This window comes from Ovis aries, chromosome 11 (genome assembly GCF_016772045.2).
Source record: "Ovis aries strain OAR_USU_Benz2616 breed Rambouillet chromosome 11, ARS-UI_Ramb_v3.0, whole genome shotgun sequence".
Taxonomy (NCBI): domain Eukaryota; kingdom Metazoa; phylum Chordata; class Mammalia; order Artiodactyla; family Bovidae; genus Ovis; species Ovis aries.
This window is the reverse complement of record NC_056064.1, coordinates 34609650-34631953: the sequence shown is the minus strand read 5'-3', so window position 1 is coordinate 34631953 and position 22304 is coordinate 34609650. Positions and strand designations below refer to the sequence as shown.

The 22304-nt window shown below is 52.5% G+C and overlaps 1 protein-coding gene across 1 annotated transcript; it reads left to right on the top strand.

Annotated features, from left to right (window-relative positions):
• The first annotated feature begins 1734 nt into the window (after nucleotides 1-1734).
• NT5M (5',3'-nucleotidase, mitochondrial) lies at nucleotides 1735-14561 on the top strand. The gene is made up of 5 exons (XM_027974766.2): nucleotides 1735-2134; nucleotides 4732-4832; nucleotides 9679-9739; nucleotides 10918-11032; nucleotides 13952-14561. Exons 1-5 carry the CDS (start codon nucleotides 1877-1879, stop codon nucleotides 14092-14094), a joined length of 678 nt encoding a protein of 225 aa, XP_027830567.1. The 5' UTR covers nucleotides 1735-1876; the 3' UTR covers nucleotides 14095-14561.
• Nucleotides 14562-22304: the final 7743 nt, after the last annotated feature.

Sequence of the window (22304 nt, the reverse complement as noted above, 5' to 3'; positions counted from 1 at the left end):
CTTGTTGCAGAACATGGGCTCTAGAGCACAGGTGCAGTAGTTGTGGTCCATGGGCTTAACTGTTCGGCGGCCTGTGAGATCTTCCTGGACCAGGGGTGGAACCTGTGTTGCCTGCACTGGCAGGCAGATTCCCATCCACTGTACCACCAGGGAAGCTCTGTTTTTCATTCTTTGAAAACACACTTACTTTGTCTCTAATATGTGTCCAACCCTGTGCCAGATCCAGGGACAGGGCTGCATATATTTGTGATCTAAACAGAAAGTTCTTGCTAACAGGAAGTTCTGGTTGAAGAGTAAGACACTAAGCAAGCAAATAAAATACTTTCAGAGAGTTAGCACATGTTATGAAGAAAATAAAACACGGTGATGGGGTAGAGGAAGGTCAGGAAATGCTTCCAAGTTCAGATGGGTGAGAAAGAGCTGGGGGACTTCCCTGGTGGTCTAGCAGGTAAGAATTTGCCTTGCAATGCAGGGGGCACTGGTTTGATCCCTGGTTGGGGAACTAAGGTCCCACATGACCCGGAGCAACTAAAACTGAGCATGGCAACTACTAAGCCAGAAGCTCTGGAGCTGGTATGCCACAACGAAAGATCCCACAAGATGCAACTAAGATTCCAGGGTGCCACAACTAAGACCCAAGGCAGTCACACAAGTACAATAAATAAAAAAGAGATCTTGGGCAGAGTTTCAGAGAGAGGAATAAATGTACGCCAAAGTCTTAAGACCCAGATAAGTTTGGTGTTTCTGGAATAGAGAAAATGCTAGTGTGACTAGAATGTTAATGAGAAGGATCCTGATGTGTCTGTTGAATATAGCTTGTCTATAACAGTAGTCGGAGAAGGCGATGGCACCCCACTCCAGTACTCTTGCCTGGAAAATCCCATGGACAGAGGAGCTTGGTAGGCTGCAGTCCATGGGGTTGTGAAGAGTCGGATACCACTGAGCGACTTCCCTTTCACTTTTCACTTTCATGCACTGGAGAAGGAAATGGCAACCCACTCCAGTGTTCTTGTCTGGAGAACCCCAGGGACAGGGGAGCCTGGTGGGCTGCCGTCTCTGGGGTTGCACAGAGTCGGACACGACTGAAGTGACTTAGCAGCAGCAGCAGGAGCATAACAATAGTAACTGTCTCTTTTTCAACCAGAGTGAGGATAAAAGATTTTAAATCCCTCCTCCCAAAACCCACTTATAACAGGGTACATGACAATATTCATTTATGGATTCATTTGAAAGTCGCCAGTTTTATTAAGGCTTTGTGATAGCTGCAAGGCGAATGTCTGTTCTGGCAGCTCTCTCCAGCTAGTCACTGTAAAGCAGGGGGCGCATCACCCTCTTCTGGTTCCCTCCCTTAAATTCTGCCTGTGTCTTGGCTTATTTGCTTCCTGTCCATCTCCCCTTCTAAGATTTAAGTTCCAAGATGGCAGGACCTCGTCCATAGGCTCCACTGAGAGATGCTCTAGGGGCTCAGTAAACGTCTCTGCGACACATGCCTGCTCTATCCTCGCTGTGGCAGTTGGAGGAGAGAGCCCAGGCCCAGAGTCCCAGGAGAAGGTGCCAGTGGAGATCCGGGGACTGCGAACGCCCCGGGGACAACCCAGCGCCCCGGACTATCCTCCAGGCCACGCCCCTCAGGCCCGCCTCGGTCGGCGCGGGTCCCTTTAAGGGCGGCGAAACCGCAGCCTCGCTCTGGGGCTGGAGCTTGCGCGCTCTTGCCCCCCGCGCCCCGCGCCCCCCGCCCGTACCCCGCGCGCCCCCGGCGCCGCGCGCGCTCTGTGAGCTCCCCGCACCCCACGCGCCCGGCGCCGGGCCCCGGGACCGCAGTGTCTTCTCCCGCCGTCATGGCCCCGGTGCCCGCGGCGAGCGCCCGCCTGGGGCCATGATCCGGCTGCGCGGCTGGTGCTCGCGGACGCCCCGCGGCGCGGCGGGGCCGGCAGGGCGGCGCTGGGCGTCTGGTGGGCCTGCCGGCCGCGCCCTGCGAGTGCTGGTGGACATGGACGGCGTGCTGGCCGACTTCGAGGGCGGCTTCCTCAGGAAGTTCCGCGCTCGCTTCCCCGACCAGCCCTTCATCGCGCTGGAGGACCGGCGCGGCTTCTGGGTGTCGGAGCAGTACGGCCGTCTGCAACCCGGGCTGAGCGTGAGCATCCCCGCCCCGGGCGCTCGTGGCCCTGGGGCTTGCCTCCCGTAGCACCGAGTCCTGGGGGGCCACGCTGTTGGCTGTCATCGAGGGCTTCTCAAAATTCAGGAGTACATAAAGCGTAATATACCCAACTCTCTCATCTTCAACTGACCTTAATTTTGGATGTACTTGGCCTCAAGTCACATTACTGTTTTCTCCTCCTCGTGGATTTGATGAGCATCTTTAGCATCCATTCTTTTCGCCCTTTTACAGCAAAGCGTGGCTCCCAGTAGAATTAGGCCCAGAGAGATTGTGAGCCTTTCTGGACATCACAGCACACAGGGAGTCAGTGTCACGGTGGGTTTGGATCTACTCCTTGGCTTATTCACTGGCCCTGCCGGCCCCTCTGAGCACCTGGGCTCTGACAGGCCGCCTCCCGCAGTGCTCTACTCTCTGAGTCCATAGTGTATGGAGAGGGGACACCAGGCTCGCTCCCAGACAGATGGCTTGGCTTGTACGTTTAAACTGCTTCGTGAAAGGAGCCAGATTTTGCCCTGGACCAACCTAGAGGCCCAGTGTTTTCTGCTGTCCCTCAGCTGGCCTTCTGAGGTGGCTGCCAGGGGAGCTGATAGGATTTGAGAGCCTGTTCTGTAACCCAGCTAGCCTGCATCCCCTCCTCTCTGAGGCAGGCTTGATTTTCTCCCTTGTGAAAGGGGCAGCCAGGATCCAACAGTCCGTCTGCGTCCCAAGGTCATCCGGTCCTGTCCTCTGTCCTCACCCAACAAGTGCCAGCTCTGTGACTCACGAACGGCATCTTGACAGAATTTTGGTTTGTGGAGGGGCCAGTGTTCCAAAGGAAATCAAGTGCCCCTTCTGTTCACAAACACCAAGCCTGGGGTGCTGACTCCTCCCAGTCCTGATACCCAGTTAAAAACGCCCTAGTAACTTTGCAGGCTCTGACGTCCTCCTGCACCCCGTGTGTGTTCATTCACAGAGGGCGCTAAGCAGTGCACTCTCAGTACCTCTTTCCTCCCAGGACTGCGTTACCATGCGGAAGGGAAGCCCACCCCAAGCTCTCAGGCGAGTGGCTCTGCCAGTCCCTTGTGCCCATGTGCAGACTCTGGCTCTGTGGGGAATGATTTGCTGGTTTCCAAGGCCTGGGAGCAGAGCTCCAGGGGCACCAAGGAGGGCTATTGCAAGAGCTTGCTGTGCATTTCAGCCCCTGGGAACCTTGCAGGCAATGGGGCTTTGATAGAGGCACATGTGACCTTATCTCCAGCACCGCTCACAGCAGGACCTCCCTGGGTCTCCTGTGGCACAACTGGTCCAGTGTCTGCCTGAGAAGCACCCAGTCAGGCACCCAGCTTACGCACAGAGGCAGCCATGGTTTACAAAACATGGGTCTGTCTGTATTTCCTTTGATCTTCACATACCGAGGGGTAGGCAGGGCAGAGGAAGGCATAGCTCATTGTAACTGACTTAGAATCTTACACTATTGGACAGTTGAACTGATCTCAGAGAGAAGAAATGCCTTGACCAGGGTTTCAGGGCAGGTTGGGGGTAGGAAGGGAAGCTGGGCGTTGCTCAGAGGTGAAGTGGTTAGCCCAGGTCACACCGCCAGGGCCAGCACTTCTGACTCCTCCTCCAGCCTGCTTTCCACCAGTCACAGAGAGTGGCTTTGAAAACAGCCTGTGAAGCCCAGCTGCTTCATTTGTATCCTGGGGATGGCAGTTCTTGCCCCTTGAGGGTTGTGAGAGTCAGACATAGTGTATGTTAGCAGTAAGCACTGGTTTGCTTAAATCCATTGAGTTAACCTCCTACCTGTGTGACCTCCGTGTGCTCATTGTGGGGGAAGCACTTGTTCTGGGACGGGGGGCTTCTGACCTGAGGGGGATCTGTTTCTCGCTTCTCAGAGGCTGGGGTTTCTCACTTTCCCCTTGGCCTGGCCCTGGAAGGACGTGGCATACTGCAGACTTGAATGTGGCCAGCAGCATAAAGTGGGCACTCCTCGCCAGGTGGTTGGAAGCTACCATTTTGCTGTGTGACATTAAGTTGGTCTTGTCCCTATTCTGAGCCTTGGTTTTCTCACATGTGAAATGAGGGTCTGCATTTGGGACTTTTAAACTTTAAAACAGCAGAATATTAAAAAAAAAAAAAAAACTTTATTGGCATCCCAACACATAGCACAGATAAGGAGCTGCTTTGGTGGTGTTGAGCAGCCATGCCCACCTTCTGCCCATGCTCTTATTCCACGGGGCTCGGAAGGGCCTGAGCTCCTCCAGCTACTGAACGTGAGTGAGGGCTTCAGCATCAAGGCAGGGCCTGGCCCGCCCTTGCAGCCTCCAAGGTGCTCTGGCCCTTAGAATCAGGCAAGGGCATGGTTCCTGAAGCCCAGCCTTCCCGCCCTCTGACTCCCACAGGGCCTCCAGCAAAGCCAGCTTCTGAACCCTGTAGCTGACTCCTGCTGGATCCTTGTGGAAGCTGGGCCCCTTCTGGAGAGGGGCTGGAGTACACGTCTACTCCACCAACCCGCCTTCAGGAAGACTACCCTCAGATGTGGGGCTTAGGGTGCTGAGGACCCCGGGTGTCACCTGCTTTTTCCCCCCTCTTCTCAGGAGAAGGCCATCAGCATCTGGGAGTCTGAGAACTTCTTCTTTGACCTCGAACCTCTCCCTGGGGCTGTGGAAGCCGTGAAACAGATGGCCAACCTGGAGAGGTAAGTCTGTCCCGGCCCAGGGTCCACGCCCCGTCCTGCGTGCCCTCTGCCTGTCTTCCTCCTGCTTGCCCTGCACCCTGCATGGGCTGGCTTGGTAAATCCTCCAGGGCCTCTCTGCAGGCTAAGATGCTTCCATCTAGTAACTTGGGAGAATGTGGAATCTAGTTTGACATGCTTTGCTGGGTGTCCTGGGTTCATTTATTCAACAAATCCCTGAGAACCCTCTGTTAGACTCGTTCCCTGCAACCCTGGAGCTTATAGTGCAGCCGGGGAGCAGGCGGTGAACAGGACATCACTCAGGAAGACTCTGATAACACAGGGCCACATGTGTGAAGGGGTGCAATGGGGACCTGGGAGAGATGGGGAGGAGGTGGCAGCAGGAGGAGGGGGAGACATCTGCCTGACTCTGTGAGCTGAAGCCCCCCTGCACCTGGAACCAGTGCCCACCGCAATCCAGTAACACAGTGCTCCTCCTCTGAGAGCTTAAAAAACAGTCGTCTTACTGAGGTGTAATTCATGCAGCCCACACCCAGGTGGTTTTCAGTGGAGTCACAGAGGTGTTCACCCATCACCGTCATCAGCTTCACAGCCTATCCGCTCCCCATCCCCTGCAGAGAAACCCTGGACCATCCACAGTCGCTGCCCTCCCCCCACCGCCCATGGCAACCGCAGTAGGCCTCCTGTCCCTGGATTTGCCTCTTTTGGACGTTTCATACACATTTCTTATGGTATCTGGCCTTCTGTGGCCGCTTCTTTCACTCAGCACGTTTCCGGTTTATCTGTGTCCCAGAGTGAATCAGCATTTCATCTCCTTTCACTGCCAAGTGACTGTCAGTCTTGTGGCCCACCGTGTTCTGTCCATCTGCTCATTAACTGGTAGACCTTGGGGTGTTTCTTCTTTTTAAATATGGAGACTAACACTGCTGTGAACGTTCACCTACAGGTCTTTGTGGTCACTTGTTTTTGCTTCTCTTAGGTGTGTACCCAGGAGCGGAACTGCCAGGTCATGGGCTGAATCCAAACTGTTTTCAGCTGCATGTTTTACGTTCCCAGTAGTAACATCGGAGGGATCCAGCTCCTCCTCCCAGCCCTGGCTGTAGTCTTTTATTATTTTTTTAATATTTATTTTATTTGTGATTTATTTGGCTGTACCAGGTGTTAGTTGCAGCATGCGGGGATCTAGTTCCCTGACCAGGGATCGAACCTTAGGCCCTCTGCATTGGGAGGATGGAGTCTTACCCGCTGGACCACCGGGGAAGTCTCTTTTTAAAAATATATATTTATTTTATTTAGCTGTGGTCTTTTTTATTCCAGCCGTCCTGGTGGGTGTGATGTGGTGTCTCATTGTGGTTTTAATCTGCATTTCTCTGAAGACAAATGCTATGCAGCTTCTTTTGGTGTGCATATCAGCTGTCTGTCCTTTTAGGATAAATGTTTATTCAGATCCTTGGCTAACTTTTTTTCCATTGGGTTATTTGTCATTTTTGTTATTGTTAATTCTTAAGAGCTCTTTATTTATTCTGGGTAACAAGTCCCGTGTGAGATATATGACTTGCAAATACAGTTTCTTATTCTATGATTGTTGTTTTACTTTCTTGCTGGTGTCCTTTGGAACCCAAAGTTTTTATTTTGATGTAGTTAAATTTATCTGTTATATTCTTTTGCTGTTTGTGTTTTTGGTGCCATCTTTAAGGATCCTTTGCCTAGCCCAAGGTCACAAAGATTTGCTCCTGTGTTTTCTTCTAAGAGTGGTATAGGTTTAGCTCTTTTGTTCAGTTTGTTTGATTCATTTTGAGTTAATTTTTCTCAAGTGGTGTGAGGTTCTACTTCCTTCTTTTTCGTGTGGGAAATCCAGTTGTCCCAGAGCCATTTGTTGAAAAGACCGTTCTTTTCCTCCATGGAATGGTCATGGCTTCCTTGTCAAAAGTCAATTGCCCATAAATGTTAGGATTTCTTTCTAGGCTTGCATAACTTTTATTGGTCACAGTTTTGCTTGAATTTAGTAGTCACAATGACAAATCAAATATTTGGTGTGATTTGGCCTTGGTTGTGCCATGTAACCGGAGAAGGCAATGGCACCCCACTCCAGTATTCTTGCCTGGAAAATCCATGGACAGAGGAGCCTGGTAGGCTGCAGTCCTTGGGGTCGTGAAGAGTCAGACACAACTGAGCGACTTCCCTTTCACTTTTCACTTTCATGCATTGGAGAAGGAAATGGCAACCCACTCCGGTGTCCTTGCCTGGAGAATCCCAGGGACTGGGGAGCCTGGTGGGCTGCTGTCTATGGGGTCACACAGAGTTGGACATGACTGAAGCGACTTAGCAGCAGCAGTGCCATGTAACTGGCCTTCCCAGGTGGTGGTGGTGGTAAAGAACACACCTGCCAGTTCAGGAGGCATAAGAGGCGTGGATTCAACCCCTGGGTTGAGAAGATTCCCTGGAGGAGGGGACAGCATCCCACTCCAGTATTATTCCCTGGAGAATCCCAGAGACAGAGGAACCTGGCAGGCTACAGTCCATAGGGTCACACAGAGTCAGACACGACTGAAGTGACTCAGCACGTATGCACATACCATGTAACTGCCTTTGAACTTCATCAGCCTTCAAGGTTCTAATGTGATAGACATCAGGCCCTCTGAGCAGTATATTCTATTCTAGTCTATGATTTGAACTTGATTTACAGTGGAGTGGTGTGATATAACTTCTTCCACCTGTAGCAAAAGCCCAGAGAGGCAGAGAACGTGTAAAAAGCTTTTGCACCAAAGCCTTTTTTTTGTTTTTCCAGCTGTTTTGGGTCTTGGTTGTATCGTGCGGGATCTCTGGTCGCAGTACATGGACTCTAGTTGTGGGGTGCAGACTTGGTTGCTCTGCAGCATGTGGGATCTTTGTTCCCCAGTCAGGGATCAAACATGTGTCCCCTGCATTGCATGGCAGATTCTTAAGCACTGGACCCCCAGAGGAGTCCCATATAAAGCTTTTATTTTATTTTATTTTTTCGATATAAAGCTTTTAAAAAGCTTGTCTAGACCACACTCACCAGCTGTAGTCTGGGGAGCTGGGTTGCATGATGGTTAAGGCTCAGTGTGAACCAGAGTGAGCCCACTTCTCCAGAATCAGACCCATAGCACGTTTCTAAACTCTCTGTGACTCGGTCTCTTCACCTGTAAAATGCACACAGTGTAAGCGTTAGCTGCCACTGTTATTACTCGGCAGGATTTAATAGGTGTGCAGCAAGAAGAGTGTCCTTTGGCCAAAGCAGCATGGGGAGGTCCATGAGAGGTTTCTTTTCGTGGTGGAGTGGGTTCCCAGAACTTGTTAGTTTGCAGACATGTTTGAGGATTCTTTAGGGGGCGGCAGAGGAGGCATGTGGGTTCTGGAGCTTTTTCTCAGCTGCTTTATTTTGCAGACATTCCAGCCTGCGACATACATTGGCCCTTTACTTCCACTCTGGATCTTAGCTGGGTAGACAATTCTGATGATCAGTCTGTCCCCAAAGCTTGCACGGAGAGAGGAGTCGAGTCATAACCAAGTGGATAGCCTTGTGTCTAATGCTTTGTGTTGGAGGTTGCCCAGGAGGGGCTCGTTCAGGTACAGATGCTTCTCCAAGAAGGTGACATCTGACCCCAGACCTGCAGGGTCGAAGTGAATAGTGAAGTGCAGAGTGGGCAGGGGTACAAGGCCCCGGGAGAGCAAGGATTATGCTGATTTGGTAACAAAGGAGTCCAAGGTTTCAGCGAGTGTGGAGCAGGAAGGATATGGGGCACGTGGTTGAAGAGAGAAGGGTGTCATCTCACTTAGGTTTTAAAACCACAGGCTCGGGCGCTGAGTTTGGCATTTCTCCAAAGAAGAGCTCCAGATGGCAACTAAGCATGTGAAGTTTGCCTCCGCGTTATTCTCCTTAGGGAAATGAGTCACAATCACAGTGGGAAGCCCACGGAACGACCATGACAAGAAAGACGAGTATAGACAAGGATGGAGGGAGCTTGAAGTCCTTGTCACTGATGGTGGGATTGAAACAGATGCAGCTGCTGCCTCAGCAGCCATGTCCCCTGGGCATGGAGCCTGCTGTAACCCAGCAGTTTCACCGAGAGAAATCGAGGTGCAGATCCACCGGGCCCCTGAGCACTGGTGTCCCTAGCAGCTTGATGCCTGGGGGAAGCAGCTGCGCCCTCCATCCTGGCAGCATGTACATCACTGTGACATCACCGGGTGAGAAAGAGACCTGAAGTTCCAGTGCCCTTGAAAACACGACCCCAAAGGACAAGACCGCGTGCTGTGGGGTTCTGTTAACGTGAAATGTCCGGAACAGGCAACTCCACGGAGACACAGCAGGAGAGATCCAGGGCCGCAGTCTAACTGAGGCCTCTCGGGACCACTTTGCAGAGAGAAGGAGCTGGGACACAGTGTCCCATGGGTGCGACCCCGAGGGCAGGTGACCCGCTGGCACTGTTGGTGGGTGCTGGGTCTGGGGTTGTGGGAGGCGCTGGTGCAGCACAAACCTCAGGGGTCCCTGAGGGCCCAGGAGGACCAGCCCTTGACCCAGACTCTGGCTTGCAGGTTTCTTGGCTCCGCATCGAGCAGGGCCCTGATGTCCCTGATAACTGGTTCTGTCCTGTAAAGCCTCCCTGGCTGGATGCTGCTCACCTTCCCCAGTAGTTCCTATCACGTCTGGGTGGTGGCTCCTCACCTCTGCGTGGCTGGCTGCCTGTGGGCTGCCGTGTGGTTTGCAGGCTCCGGGCTGGTGTCCCACGTGGTGGCTGGGGCCATGGTAGGGGCTTGGGGGCAGGTGCGGGCCCAGGCAGGGGGGTTGTGGGCACACAGCCTCACCAGCCCGTTCTCTCCCCAGCACTGACGTCTTCATTTGCACGAGCCCCATCAAGATGTACAAGTACTGTCCCTTCGAGAAGGTGAGACACCTGCTGTGGGGCCTCTGCTCAACTTGCTTGCATCCTGGGGAAGGGCTAGGGGTCTGGGCCGGGGCCTCCTCCCAAACGTTAAAAAGAGAAGGAAGGAAATTCTGTCAACTATAGATGTTTCTCTGACTTTTCTTGATTTTTTAAAATCTCTTTGATTAGCCATTACTTTAGCAATAAAAAAGTAAATACATTTGTCATTCAGGAAACAGTTACCAGGCCCCTGCTACAACACTGGGCATCTGGGGCTTAAAAATGCCTCTCTCTGCTCTTGGGAGCTGAGGACAGCGTGGCAGGAAAAGAGACAGGTGTCCCAGGCTCTGTGGGCCAGCAGGGAGGAAGCCCAGAAGCCCAGGCTGGCTCCCTGGGGAAGGGAGGAACTGGGAGGACCAGTTGTGAGTGGTGGGACAGCTGAGCAAAGGCCAAGAGACCTGGGGGAGGCGCAGGGGCAGAAGCGGGAGGGGGAGGGAGAGGCTGAAAGGCAGGGCCTTTACAGAACCAGTGGTTTGGGCTTCAACACCCCAAGGCCTCTGAAGGGTTTTTAAGCAAAGCCAGGCCTGGAGTGTCCGAGTCCTGGATGGTCCAGATGTCAGCTTGTTCTCGCAGACCCAGCTTGGCAAGGAGACAGCCTTACGAAGCGGTTTTGTGAACCTAACAGCACCCAGTTATTCTGGGATGTTCGTGTTACTTTGTGACCGTGGAGGGGCTTTAAGAGAAGTGGGTCATTTGTGCGGGTTCCCCATCTGCTGGGGAAGGTCAGTCGGAGCAGGGTGTTGGGGGAGCCCCCAGACACGCCTGTATCCCTGGCTCTGGCACCACACACCCACTCCCAGTGGGTCCAGTTCCCATGTGGCCTCCAGACCAAAGCTCAGGTAGGCCTGGAAGGCAGGCCGGTCAGGGCTTCTGGAAGGGATGATGCACCTAAGGGTTGCATCCAGTTTCCTTGAGCTGGAGCCTTGCAGGGTGCATGGGGGACCTGAGCTGGGTTGGGGTGTTTATTCAGAGCAGCGGTACTGCCGCTTCGTAGTTGTGGACCGGGATGGCCCTGTGGTCCCCTGCACGTGGGCAGTCTCCCTGGCAGTGTGCTGGCCTCATGGCCCCCTCCCCTTGGTAGTCTCCCTGGCAGTGCCCTGGCCTCATGGCCCCCTCCCCTTGGCCCGCTCTTGTTCCAGTATGCCTGGGTGGAGAAGCACTTTGGCCCTGACTTCCTGGAGCAGATGGTGCTGACCAGAGACAAGACCGTGGTCTCCGCCGACCTCCTCATAGACGACCGGGTGGACATCACAGGCAAGTGGCCTGAAGTAGGGGGGGCATGGGGGCCCCAACCCGAGTGCCCGTCCCCCAGCCCCACAGTCACCAGATTTGTGTGAGGCGTCCTGTCCAGCCCTGAACCTTGAGCTGAGCCTCCTCCCTTGCAGGGAGACAAGCTTCTTCCCCACATGCACCCCCAGGGAGTCAGGGAGAGCGGTCCAACCCAGGGGTAATGCACTGGGGCAGCCTTGATTGAGTCACCATACACCTTGAAGCCTTGCCTTTCTGTCAAATGAGGGCCAGACTCTGGCTGCCAAACATTTCTTTTAAGCAACAGAATCCTTTCTTTTTAGCAATAGAATCCTTTCTTTTTTCCTGAAAACTAATTTTGGACTGAATCTAATATGTAAACCAGGAAAGCAAAACCTAATTTCTGTAGTTGAAGGTGGTTTGGGAGCTGTATTTTCCCTTTTGCTTATGGGTGTCCCCCTCCCCTCAAAATAAACAAACCTTGAATTTGCTTAACAAGGCGAGGAGAAATGATTGGTTCACCAAACTGAAAAGCTAGGGAGGGAGGGCTTCAGTTCAGTTCAGTTCAATCCAGTAGCTCAGTAGTGTCCAACTCTTTGCAACCCCATGGCTTCTCTGTCCATCACCAACTCCCAGAGCTTGCTCAAACTCATGTCCATCAAGTCAGTGATGCCATCCAACCACTTCATCCTCTATTGTCCCTGTCTCCTCCTGCCCTCAATCTTCCCAGCATCAGGGTCTTTTCCAATGAGTCAGTTCTTCACATCAGGTAACCAGTGTATTGGAGTTTCAGCTTCAGCATCAGTTCCAATAAACACTCGGGATGGATTTCCTTTAGGATTGACTGGTTGGATCTCCTTGCAGTCCAAGGGACTCTCAAGAGTCTTCTCCAACACCGCAGTTCAAAAGCATCAATTCTTTGGTGCTCAGCTTTCTTTATGGTTCAATTCTCATGTCCATACATGACTCCTGGAAAAACCATAGCTTTGACTAGGCTGACCTTTGTTGGTAAAGTAATGTCTCTGCTTTTTAATATGTGTCTAGGTTTGTCATAGCTTTTCTTCAAGGAGCAAGCATCTTTTAATTTCATGGCCTTAGCCACCATCTGCAGTGATTTTGGAACCCAAGAAAATAGTCTGTCACTGTTTCCATTGTTTCCCCATCCATTTGCCATTAAGTGATGGGACCAGATGCCATGATCTTTGTTTTCTGAATGTTGAGTTTTAAGCCAGCTTTTTCACTCTCCTCTTTCACTTTTATCAAGAGACTCTTTGGTTCCTCTTCGATTTCTGCCATAATGGTGCTATCATCTGCATATCTGATGTTATTGATATTTCTCCCAGCAATCTTGATTCCAACTTATGCTTCATCCAGCCTGGCATTTCACATGAGGTACTCTGCATATAAGTTAAATAAGCAGGGTGACAATATATAGCCTTGACATACTCCTTTCTCAATTTGGAACCAGTCCGTTGTTCATGTCCAGTTCTAACTGTTGGTTCTTGACTTGCATACAGATTTCTCAGGAGGCAGGTAAGACAATCTGGTATTCTCATCTCTTTAAGAATTTTCCACAGTTTGTTGTGATCCACACAGTCAAATGCTTTAGCATAGTCAATGAAGCGCAGAAGTAGATGTTTTTCTGGAATTTTCTTGATTTTTCTGTGATCAAAGGAATGTTGAGAATTTGATCTCTGGTTCCTTGCCTTTTCTAAATCCAGCTTAAACATCTGGAAGTTCACAGTTCCACGTACTGTTGAAGCCTGGCTTGGAGAATTTTGAGCATTGTTTTGCTAACGTGTGAGATGAATGCAGTTGTGTGGTAGTTTGAACATTCTTTGGGATTGGAATGAAAATGGGACTTTTTCCAGTCCTGTGACCATTGCTGAGTTTTCCAAATTTGCTGGCATATTGAGTGAAGCACTTTCACAGCATCATCTTTTAGGATTTGAAATGGCTTAGCTGGAATTTCATCACCTCCACTAGCTTTGTTTGTTGTGATAGTTCCTAAGGCCACTTGACTTCGCATTCCAGGATGTCTGGCTCTAGGTGAGTGATCACACCATTGTGGTTATCTGGGTCATTAAGATCTTTTTTATATAGTTCTTCTGTGTATTCTTGCCACCTCTTCTTAGTATCTTCTGCTTCTGTCCTTTATTGTGCCCATCTTTGCATGAAATGTTCCCTTGGTATCTCACATTTTTTTGAAGAGATCTCTAGTCTTTCCCATTCTATTGTTTTCCTCTATTCCTTGGCATTGATCACTTAGGAAGACTTTCTTATCTCTCCCTGCTATTCTTTGAAACTCTGCATTCAGATGGATATACCTTTCCTTTTCTCCTTTACCTTTTGCTTCTTTTCTTTTCTCAGCTATTTGTAAGGCCTCCTCAGACAACCATTTTGCCTTTTTACATTTCTTCTTCTTGGGAGGGCTTCAGGTGTGGCTGAATCTAGGAGCTCAGACAACATCCATCAGATTCGGTTTCTTTATCTCCTGGTTCTGCCTGCATGCTCTGGCAGATGCTCCCCTGCTGGTGGTCGTCAGCAGTTCCGGGGTTAAATCCTATTCTCTCGGACACCTCAGTGGGAAAACTTGAAACATTCCTTCCTTGATTACTTCTGGAACTGGCTGGGGAAACATCCTCATCTCTACCCCCATCAGCATCCAGAAAGTGGAATCCACACGAGGGACTTGAAGCTTGAGGGACTTGTGGGGCCCACGGTCAACAGCTGGTGACAAAGCTGGCCTGGGCATGGGGGCAGGATGGCTGGGCATGGGGGCAGGTCAGGCGGACATCTCGAGGGTCAGCCTCCAATGAGCACCTGTGATGGGGTCCAGAGCTGCAAGGAGGTCCTCATCCAGTGGGCTGGTGTGACCCACCTAGGGCTCCTGCCATGGGCCTGAGGTGCTACTCTCTCCCCCAGGAGCCGAGCCGAATCCCAGCTGGGAGCATGTCCTGTTCACAGCCTGTCACAACCGCCACACGCAGCTGCAGCCCCCCAGCCGCAGGCTGCACTCGTGGGCAGATGACTGGAGGGCAATTCTGGACAGCAAGCGGACCCACTGAGCTGGGCTGAGCCCCGGCCCTGTACGTGCCTGGCCGGGCCCTCCACGGACTTCAGTGCAGGGCGGGCCCAGGGGCCTGGATAGGACACCAGGCGCCCAGGCCGACCTCAGGCCTCTGGTCTGGGAGGAGCTGGGGCATTGTTCGGTGGGGCAGTCCTCCCCTCCCTCAGGGAAGCCCCCTCCCTGCCGGCAGCTACCTGGTCTGAGGACGATGCAGGAGCAGATGGTCGAGCAGCCCCTCTGAACCTCAGCCCCTGCCGCCTGCCTGACACCCAGTGGGGTCTCCCCCAGGGACCTGCCTGGATCCAGCAACACGGTGTGAGTTCCAGGTCATGCTGGCTCCGTGCACGGGACCTCACAGCCTGGCCTCTGACCGGCTGAAGGGCTCGGCCCCCACTCCAACCTGGGGGTTTGCAGGCTGGGGTGTTCACTGGAGGCGTGAACAATAAATGCTGTTCTTAGTCCCCACCCCGAGGTCCTCTGCGTCTGGTCCCTGGGTGTCCAGCTGGGAGCTAAGAGGTGAGAGGCGGGTGGGAGGCACAGCTTGGCAGGTTTGCCTCGCCATGGGCTGCAGGGGTCAGGGATGACAGGCCCTGACCTGGTGGAGGTCGCCATGCTGGCAGCTGTGATGTCCCCGAGTGGGAAGCAGCCCCCTAAGCAGCCACCCCTGCCTGCGCTTTCTCATCCACTTCTGCTGTCTTCCCCACAGCTGCCCTCCAGGAACCCCCTGCTTGCCCCTCGGGCTCCAGGCCTAAATTGGCCAGGAGGAAGGATAGGAAAACAGCAGGTGGGTCCCGACCAGGAGGGTACTGGGGCTCCATCACGTGATCTCAAAATGCCTCAGCTCCATGGAGAGAGGAGACCGACCCCTTGAAAACATTGTAGATATTCTGGGCTCAAGATGTAGAGCCCCTGGGAGGAGCAGAAGCTCCAGGTTTGGGCAGAAAGACTCAGGGTGTTTCTCCACTTTCCGGGTGAGTTTCCCCAGTTGGGACCCACCCCAGTGTCATCACATCCTGCACACTGACGTGCCCTTTATGTGGCCTCACAACGCCTCCTGCGGCTTGCAACACTTTACGTGGGGTTGGGGGCACGTAGGAGGCATATCAGAGGTCAACAGAGGATGAGATGGTTGGATGGCCTCACTGACTCAATGGACATGAGTTTGGGCAAACTCTGGGAGATAGAGAGGGACAAGGAAGCCTGGTGTGCTACAGTCCATGAGGTCACGAGGAGTTGGACGAGACTGAGTGACCGAACCACAACAGATAGTGAAAAATGAACATGAACCCGCATGGCTGAGTTTTAGTGTGTTTATACCTTTGGTCTTGCCCACAACCAGCCCAGGAGTCCAGGGGTCAGAGAGTTTCCAGGTGAGCCCAGACCACCCAGCAAGCAGGGCTGGGGCGAGCTCAGCCCCCCAGAGGCCGCAGAGGAGAGGCCACGGGAGGGGCCTGGAAGTGGGAGCCAGGAAGGTAGGGCCTGGTTTGCCACCAATTTGCTGGGACCTGGGCCAAACCACATGTCCCTGAGCCTCTTCCAGGGTTGGTCGGCCTGCATGAGAAAGGGTTGCAAAAAATGGACATTTGTTCCACAGTGTTGCTTCTCGGTGGAGGAAATGGACTTGCTTAGTGACACGAGGTTGGGGGAGGTGCGGTGACCAGAGCCCCAGTGGCTGGAGCCCTGGCATCCAGAACAGTGGGCTTGGAAGGCTCTGACAGGAACCCGGGCACTGGTCCTGACTTGGCCACCTGGTGGCAGCACGACCTATTGAAATGGATGCAGGTGTGTGTGCACGTGTGTGTGTGTGTGTGTGTGTGCCTGTGGTGATGGGGTGCCAGTGATTACTGGGGGCACAGGCAACCTTGGGGAAGGACGAGAAGGAAGGACTCCTAAGCCCACTTCTGGGCTCCTGGAGCAGCAGCTCCCACCCATCCCCCTGGCCATTGTGGACAAGCTTGGACCCTGGGTGTCAACTGAGCTGAGGACAGTGTCCAGCCTGCCTGGCCAGCAGGAATCCTATCTTAGCCACAAGCTTCAAATACCCATCATGCTTATGACCTCCGAGTGGCTGAGATATCACTCTGCTTTTGCATCAGGCATGTGCGCAGGTCCCGGGCACCTTGGCCTGTGCCTGAGCCCCCCCAGATGCCCTGCACCCCCAGATGCCCCACACCCCCCAGACTCCCAGCACCCCCAGATGCCCCTCACCCCCCAGTGCCCTGTGCCCCCCAGTTCCTGGGGTGTATCACTCCTGTGTCTCGTGTCCATTTTCCATTTAGAGGGTTTTCTGCACCACCCCCTGACCTTGTGGGGAATCAGGTCGCTGTCTCCCCAGCACTGTGCCTGAGGGAACTAGGGGCCCCAACAGCTACATTTGTAGGCTTTTGTCCAGAGCTGCCCTGTCCCAGGGGCTGAGCCTCAGAGGGGAGGGGGCAGGCCTGCAGGCTCACACAGCTGCTTGCCTCAAAAGACTGGGCCATGCTGGGACAAATGACAGAAATGCTGAAGGATAGAAATTCGTAGAAATGGGAACCAATCACCTCCCCAGCCAACACCTTGGCCTTGTTGGCAATTTTGGTGAAATTAAAAAGAAAAAAATCATTAATTTGATTGTGAAGTGCTGGCTTGGACCCACAGGTTGGGGCCTAAAGAGGCTGGAAGTTATAAAGGTTCTTACCGTGAGAGACGTGGGGCCAAAGGGTCGCTGCTGATGAGGCTGCCTCCCTACCCGACCCTCCTTCGCAAAGGATAGTTCGCAGGTGGGGTCCGCAGGTGCGGGAGCTGCAGTTCACACATATGGACACCGGATGGCGCCAGAGAACCAGCGCTGGCAGCTCTCACCTCTCAGGCCGGTGGGAGCCAGGCACTCAGATCAGACCTGCCTGGACCCAACGTCCTGGTTCTGAAAACTGTGGGCAAGGCCTAGGCCATGCACAGAGGGGACCCCGGCTGCTGATGGCTGAGTGGACGGTACCTGAAAGCAGAGGGCTTGGAGTGGTTTGGACCCCAGGGACAGACCAGAAGGTAGACTGAGGTCCAGGTGGGTCCAGCTGGGACACCTTAAGTATCCCTCTCTGTTCTCCTGGAGGCCTCTGCGGTAGCAGCCTCACCTCCTGGCTCCCCTCATTTACAGGCTCCATACGAACCAGAGGTGCAAACAGGAGCCCTCAGATGTGTTTACAGGTGGACATATTCTTTCCAGGGTGAGGCTCCCAGGGGTCTGACCCAGGGACCAAGTGAGGGGCATGACTGCTCTGATTGGAGCTGAGGGTTCTTCCCTGCCCCCACGACCCAGGAGTCCTGGACCCTGGTGGCATCGGAGCCCCTGACCTCAGACTTAAACAAGGGCTGCCTGGCCTTGGCTCTGTCCTCAGACCTCCTCAGCACTGACTGCCTGAACTCAGGCCCTGGGGGGGTCGGAGTACCTGCTAAGTGAGTGGAAAGAGTTGGGAGCAGGGGGAGGGCTGGGCACAAACCAAGTTGTCCATCCTAACCACGAGGTTGAGTTAGAGAATCATTTTAATTTTGTGAAATCTGAAGGTGAGAATACAGAGCCCAAGCTCTGTCCAAATGCCAAAGGCTGTGCCCTTCCCACCACCCACAACTGCTGCTTGGGCCGGGATGGGAGAAAGGAGCCCCAGGTGCGGATGACTCGCACTGAAGTCATGACTCCACCCCCTGCCGTGGTCCCAGGCCCCAGCCTTGCAGGACAGCTTTCTCCTCCAGGAGGTGAACCTGAGCCTGGGGGGAACACCTTAAATGTGGGCAGCAGTGGGGCCTGAGGGAAGGAGGGAGCCTGGGGGGAATCTGGGGCTCGAGGGGCCCAGCTCCTCACAGGACACCTGTTTAGGGCACCTCAGTGGGAGCCACCAGGTGAGCTGAGCCCTCTTCCTCATCCCCCTCAACCCCTACACACACCTGGGCCAATCAGAGAAGACAGGCCTCTGTGTTTGGGGGGTTGAATGTCGGAGCCAGGCTGAAGGGATGGGCAGGGCCCCAGGGGGGTGGGGAGCCCCCAGCCCAGCACATTGGGCATTGTTTAGGGGTGACTCTGTTCTCTTGCACATGTGGGAAGGCTGTGTGGCTGGGGTGAACCTCAGGTACCAACAGTCGTCAGACACCTGAACAAGGGGACAATACCAAAGGAACAGGGTTAGTATGATGAAAACAAGAACTTGGAGCAGGAATACTCAACAGCCTTAGGCAGAGAGCCTTAGCCTTACACTGTGCCCTCAAAAAGGCCAACTAGAGTGTTTGGAAAATTTAATCTGGTCATCAAAGAAACTTGATAAATGGGCTGAATGTGTTAGTGGACGCAGCTGAAGAGCAAGTAGATGCGTTGGATGATTAAGCCGAGGACTCCCAGCATGAAAGGAGAGACAAAGGTGAAGATGCAGAAGACAGAGTTCATTTTTTGGTCCAAAAGGAGGCAAAGATGCAGGAGGGAACTTCCCAAAGCTGAGAATGTCCCGGAACTCAGATTGAAAGAGGCCACAAGGGCCAGGCAGGATGAATCTACCACTGGACAGGGGTTGATGTTTTATTAGAGCCTAAATATTTCCAAACAGAAACCAGACAACTTGCAAGAGAATGTAACAAATACTAGAAACAAGAAAAAAAAGGTAGTAATTATCTCCACATCCTGAGGGAAAATAATTGCACACTCAGAGTTCTTTACCCAGCTGAATGTAAGACTAAAAACACTTCCTGATGACATTGGAGGTCTCAGATCATATGGCATCAAAAACAATTCCTTTTCGAGAATACGACTAATTGATGTTCTCTGGCAAGAAGAAAAACTAATCCAGAAATGGAATGTAAGAAACAATGATGAGTCAAGAATGATAAAAATTTGCTAAGTCTAAGAATGTGTTGGCTGCTTAAGGATTAGTAACAATTTGGTACTAAAATTATAGATGTTATGAAAAAAGGAGGTAGTTTATGGGACAGGAAAGCATGCCAAAGCTGTTGTCGAGGTGCAGATTCAGCATGAGTACAGTACTGGTACTGGAAGGTTAAGTATGTGAGTGAAAGTGTTAAGGGAAATCTCCATAAAATAGAGTGTGTAACATAAACTATTTATTAGAAGGAAACACTGAAGTGGGAAAAACGAAATAAATCCAACAATACTAGGAATGCGTGAGAAACAAAGCACAGGAAATAGAAAACAAAAGTGACACCAGGAATAAGATCAGATATTTCAGCAATTGCAATAAATGTGTATGTGTGTTGTGTACGCTCAGTCGTGTCTGACTCTTTGCGACCCCATGGACTGGAGCCTGCCAGGCTCCTCTGTCCATGGAATTTTCCAAGAAAGAATACTGGAGTGGAGTGCCATTTGCTTCTCCGGGGGATCTTCCCAACCCAGGGGTCCAACCCACGTTTCATTATGTCTCCTGCACGCAGGTGGATTCTTTACCAATGGGTTAAATATGCCTATTCAGGAAAAAACTCCAGAGATAAGAAACAAAATCCTGTCTTCAAGAAACACGTAGAAATGATAACGACCCAGAACAGTTTCATAGCAGAAGGGAAAATACATTCTTTTGAAAGTCCTAACCAAAGGAAATAGATGAGTGCACATCAGAATCAGACAAAACAGAAACCAAAGGAAGAATACTTTAAAAGGGATGAAGTTGGACTCATTCATTCAAGGCTGCAAGAAGCAATCTGCCAGCAAAATAAAGGTTATGGAATGTCATTCCCCTAACAGCATAGTTTCAACATGTTTAAAATAAAAACTCACAGAACTATAAAGAGAAACAGTCGGTTTCAGTTAGGGATAGGTTTTAGTACTTTTCCCTCCGAAACTGACAGGTCAGAAGCATGACTAGGAATATATGTGCACAAGCAGTCCAAAGAGACATTGTATTATTTTCAAATGTACGTGGATGGACTGGTCATAAAAATAATACATTGGCAAAGGAAGGATGAAGCTGTGGAGCCCTGTTATTATAAGGTCACATGACAAAAACCTCTGGCAAAAACCTCAGTACCAAGCCTCATAGCAACTGTTGCCATGAGCCTCTGGACCTAAACCGGCCAGTTCCTTGACCCCATATTAGGTAAAATACCCACTCTATTACCCACCTTATCAGTTCAGTTCATTCAGTCGTGTCCAGCTCTTTGCGACCCCACGGACTGCAGCACACGAGGCTTCCCTGTCCATCACTAACTCCCGGAGCTTGCTCAAACTCATGTCCATCAAGTCAGTGATGTCATCCAACCGTCTCATCCTCTGCCTTCCCCTTCTCTTCCTGCCTTCAGTCTTTCCCAGCTTCAGGGACTTTTCCAATGAGTCAGTTCTTCGCATCAGGTGGACAAAGTATTGGACCTTCAGCTTCAACTTCAGTCCTTCCGATGAATATTCAGGACTGATTTCCTTTAGGATTGACTGGCTGGATCTCCTTGCAGTCCAAGGGACCCACCCTATAACCTCCTAATGATCACCTAATGCCACCCTTCCAGCAGGAATTTACTCTGTCTTGAGGCTATAAAAATTGGCTGCTAGCCTGCAGAAGAGTTTGGCTCTTCCTTAAGCCACCCGGCTGTTCTAACAGCACCTCCCATCTGGTCTTCCAGGTGGCTCAGTGGTAAAGAATCTGCCTGCTGATAGTAGACACAGGTTCGATCCCTGGGTCAGGAAGATCCCCTGGAGAAGGGAATGGCAATCCATTCCAGTATTCTTGCCTTGAGAATGCCTGATGGGCTATAGTGCATGGGGTTGCAGTGAGTCGGACACAACTGAGCATACACACACACCCCCACGCTCTCATTCTGGAAATTCTTTTCTAGCCCAAGTGTGGACCACAGCAGGAGCTAGTTATTCTGGACACAATAAACCATCTCCTTAGTAAAGGGAGAGAAACCTGTGGCTGAGCTCAGCAGACCGGTCAGATCGCATCCTCTCATGCAGAAACCATAGCCAGGGCAGTGGGGCCAGTAAGAGGGGACAGAGGGAGGAGGGAGGCAGCATCAGGGTGGGGAGGGAGCAGGGCTTGCCTGTGAGTCCAGACTTGCCAACCTCTGCCAAGCAGCCCCCCGAGCTTTCCATGAGCCACTCCTGACACCCACTTTGCAGATGGGAAGCCCCAGCTGCACATAGGTCTAGGGGATCACAGCAGGGCCAGGGTCAGGATCTGGACCCATCAGCGTCCCACACAGCCAGGAATTGCGAACCCCCAGGAGGAGCATAAACCACCGTGAGAGCTGCTCTGACGCTGCTCCGGTCCCTCTGGGGAGAGAGCTGGCCGTCTCAGCTGACCCTCTAAGAAGTTTGTGACCTAGAAAACTTTAAGAACCCCTGACTCACACATTGGGATGCTTCCCAGAACTGGAAACAAGGGACTCCAAGAGCCAAGCATGGGGGTGGATGGGGATGGGCAAAGACTCCCCTGGGGCCAGATTGACTGCCCGGGCCCTTCTGGCACACCCACAGGTCAGGACAGGACATTCAGAGAGAAAAGACGGACTCTCCGGAACCCTGTCTCTAGTCTAACACTGTCGTTTCACAAATAAGTCCTGAGTCACCTGTGGTCCTTCCGCCGGTAGGCGGCTGCCCTCACCTCGGGGGTCCAGCCTCTCCTATGTGACACTGGGCGGAAGATGGAGCTTGGTCCCCGCAAGGAGCCTCCAAGGCAACAAAGGGACCAGAAGCCGTCAGCCGGGGGCCAGATGATGTGGCTTGGGTTGTATTTCATTTTTTAGGTTGTGTATGGGTTAATTGCTGAGTTGTGTCTGACTCTGCGACCCTATGGCCTGTAGCCCACTAGGCTCCTCTCTCCATGGAAGAATACTGGAATGGGTTGCCAGGCCCTCCTCCAGGGGATCTACCCCAGCTAGGGATGGAACCTGGGACTCATTATGGCTCCTACATTGGAGTGGGTTCTTTACCACTAGTGCCACCAGGGAAGCCTGGAGACCCAGGGCAGGAGGGCTGAAAAAAGAAGGCCTGAGTGGCTGCGAGTGTAGACAGGGTCGGGAGCAGGTGGGACAGGAGACAGGAGAGCACAGACGGCCTCCACCTGCCCCAACCTCAGCTTGTTGCTGTCCTCGGACCGCTAGCCCAAGGTCCTGCTATGACAGTGACCCCCGCACCCGGCTCCCCTGGGTGACTGTACATGTCTCCTGGGTAACTGGCCGCCTTCCTCAGCCTCATCAGTGCCCGGTGCCGGTCCGGGTTAGTGCCTGGGGAAATCTGCCAGGAGG

Excerpts from the sequence above, each read along its gene's own strand:
- NT5M (XM_027974766.2), top strand. The coding sequence starts at position 1,877 with ATGATCCGGCTGCGCGGCTGGTGCTCGCGGACGCCCCGCGGCGCGGCG. Across the intron at positions 4,833-9,678 it reads CAGATGGCCAACCTGGAGAG|CACTGACGTCTTCATTTGCA; the intron begins GTAAGTCTGTCC and ends TTCTCTCCCCAG. Across the intron at positions 9,740-10,917 it reads AGTACTGTCCCTTCGAGAAG|TATGCCTGGGTGGAGAAGCA; the intron begins GTGAGACACCTG and ends CTCTTGTTCCAG.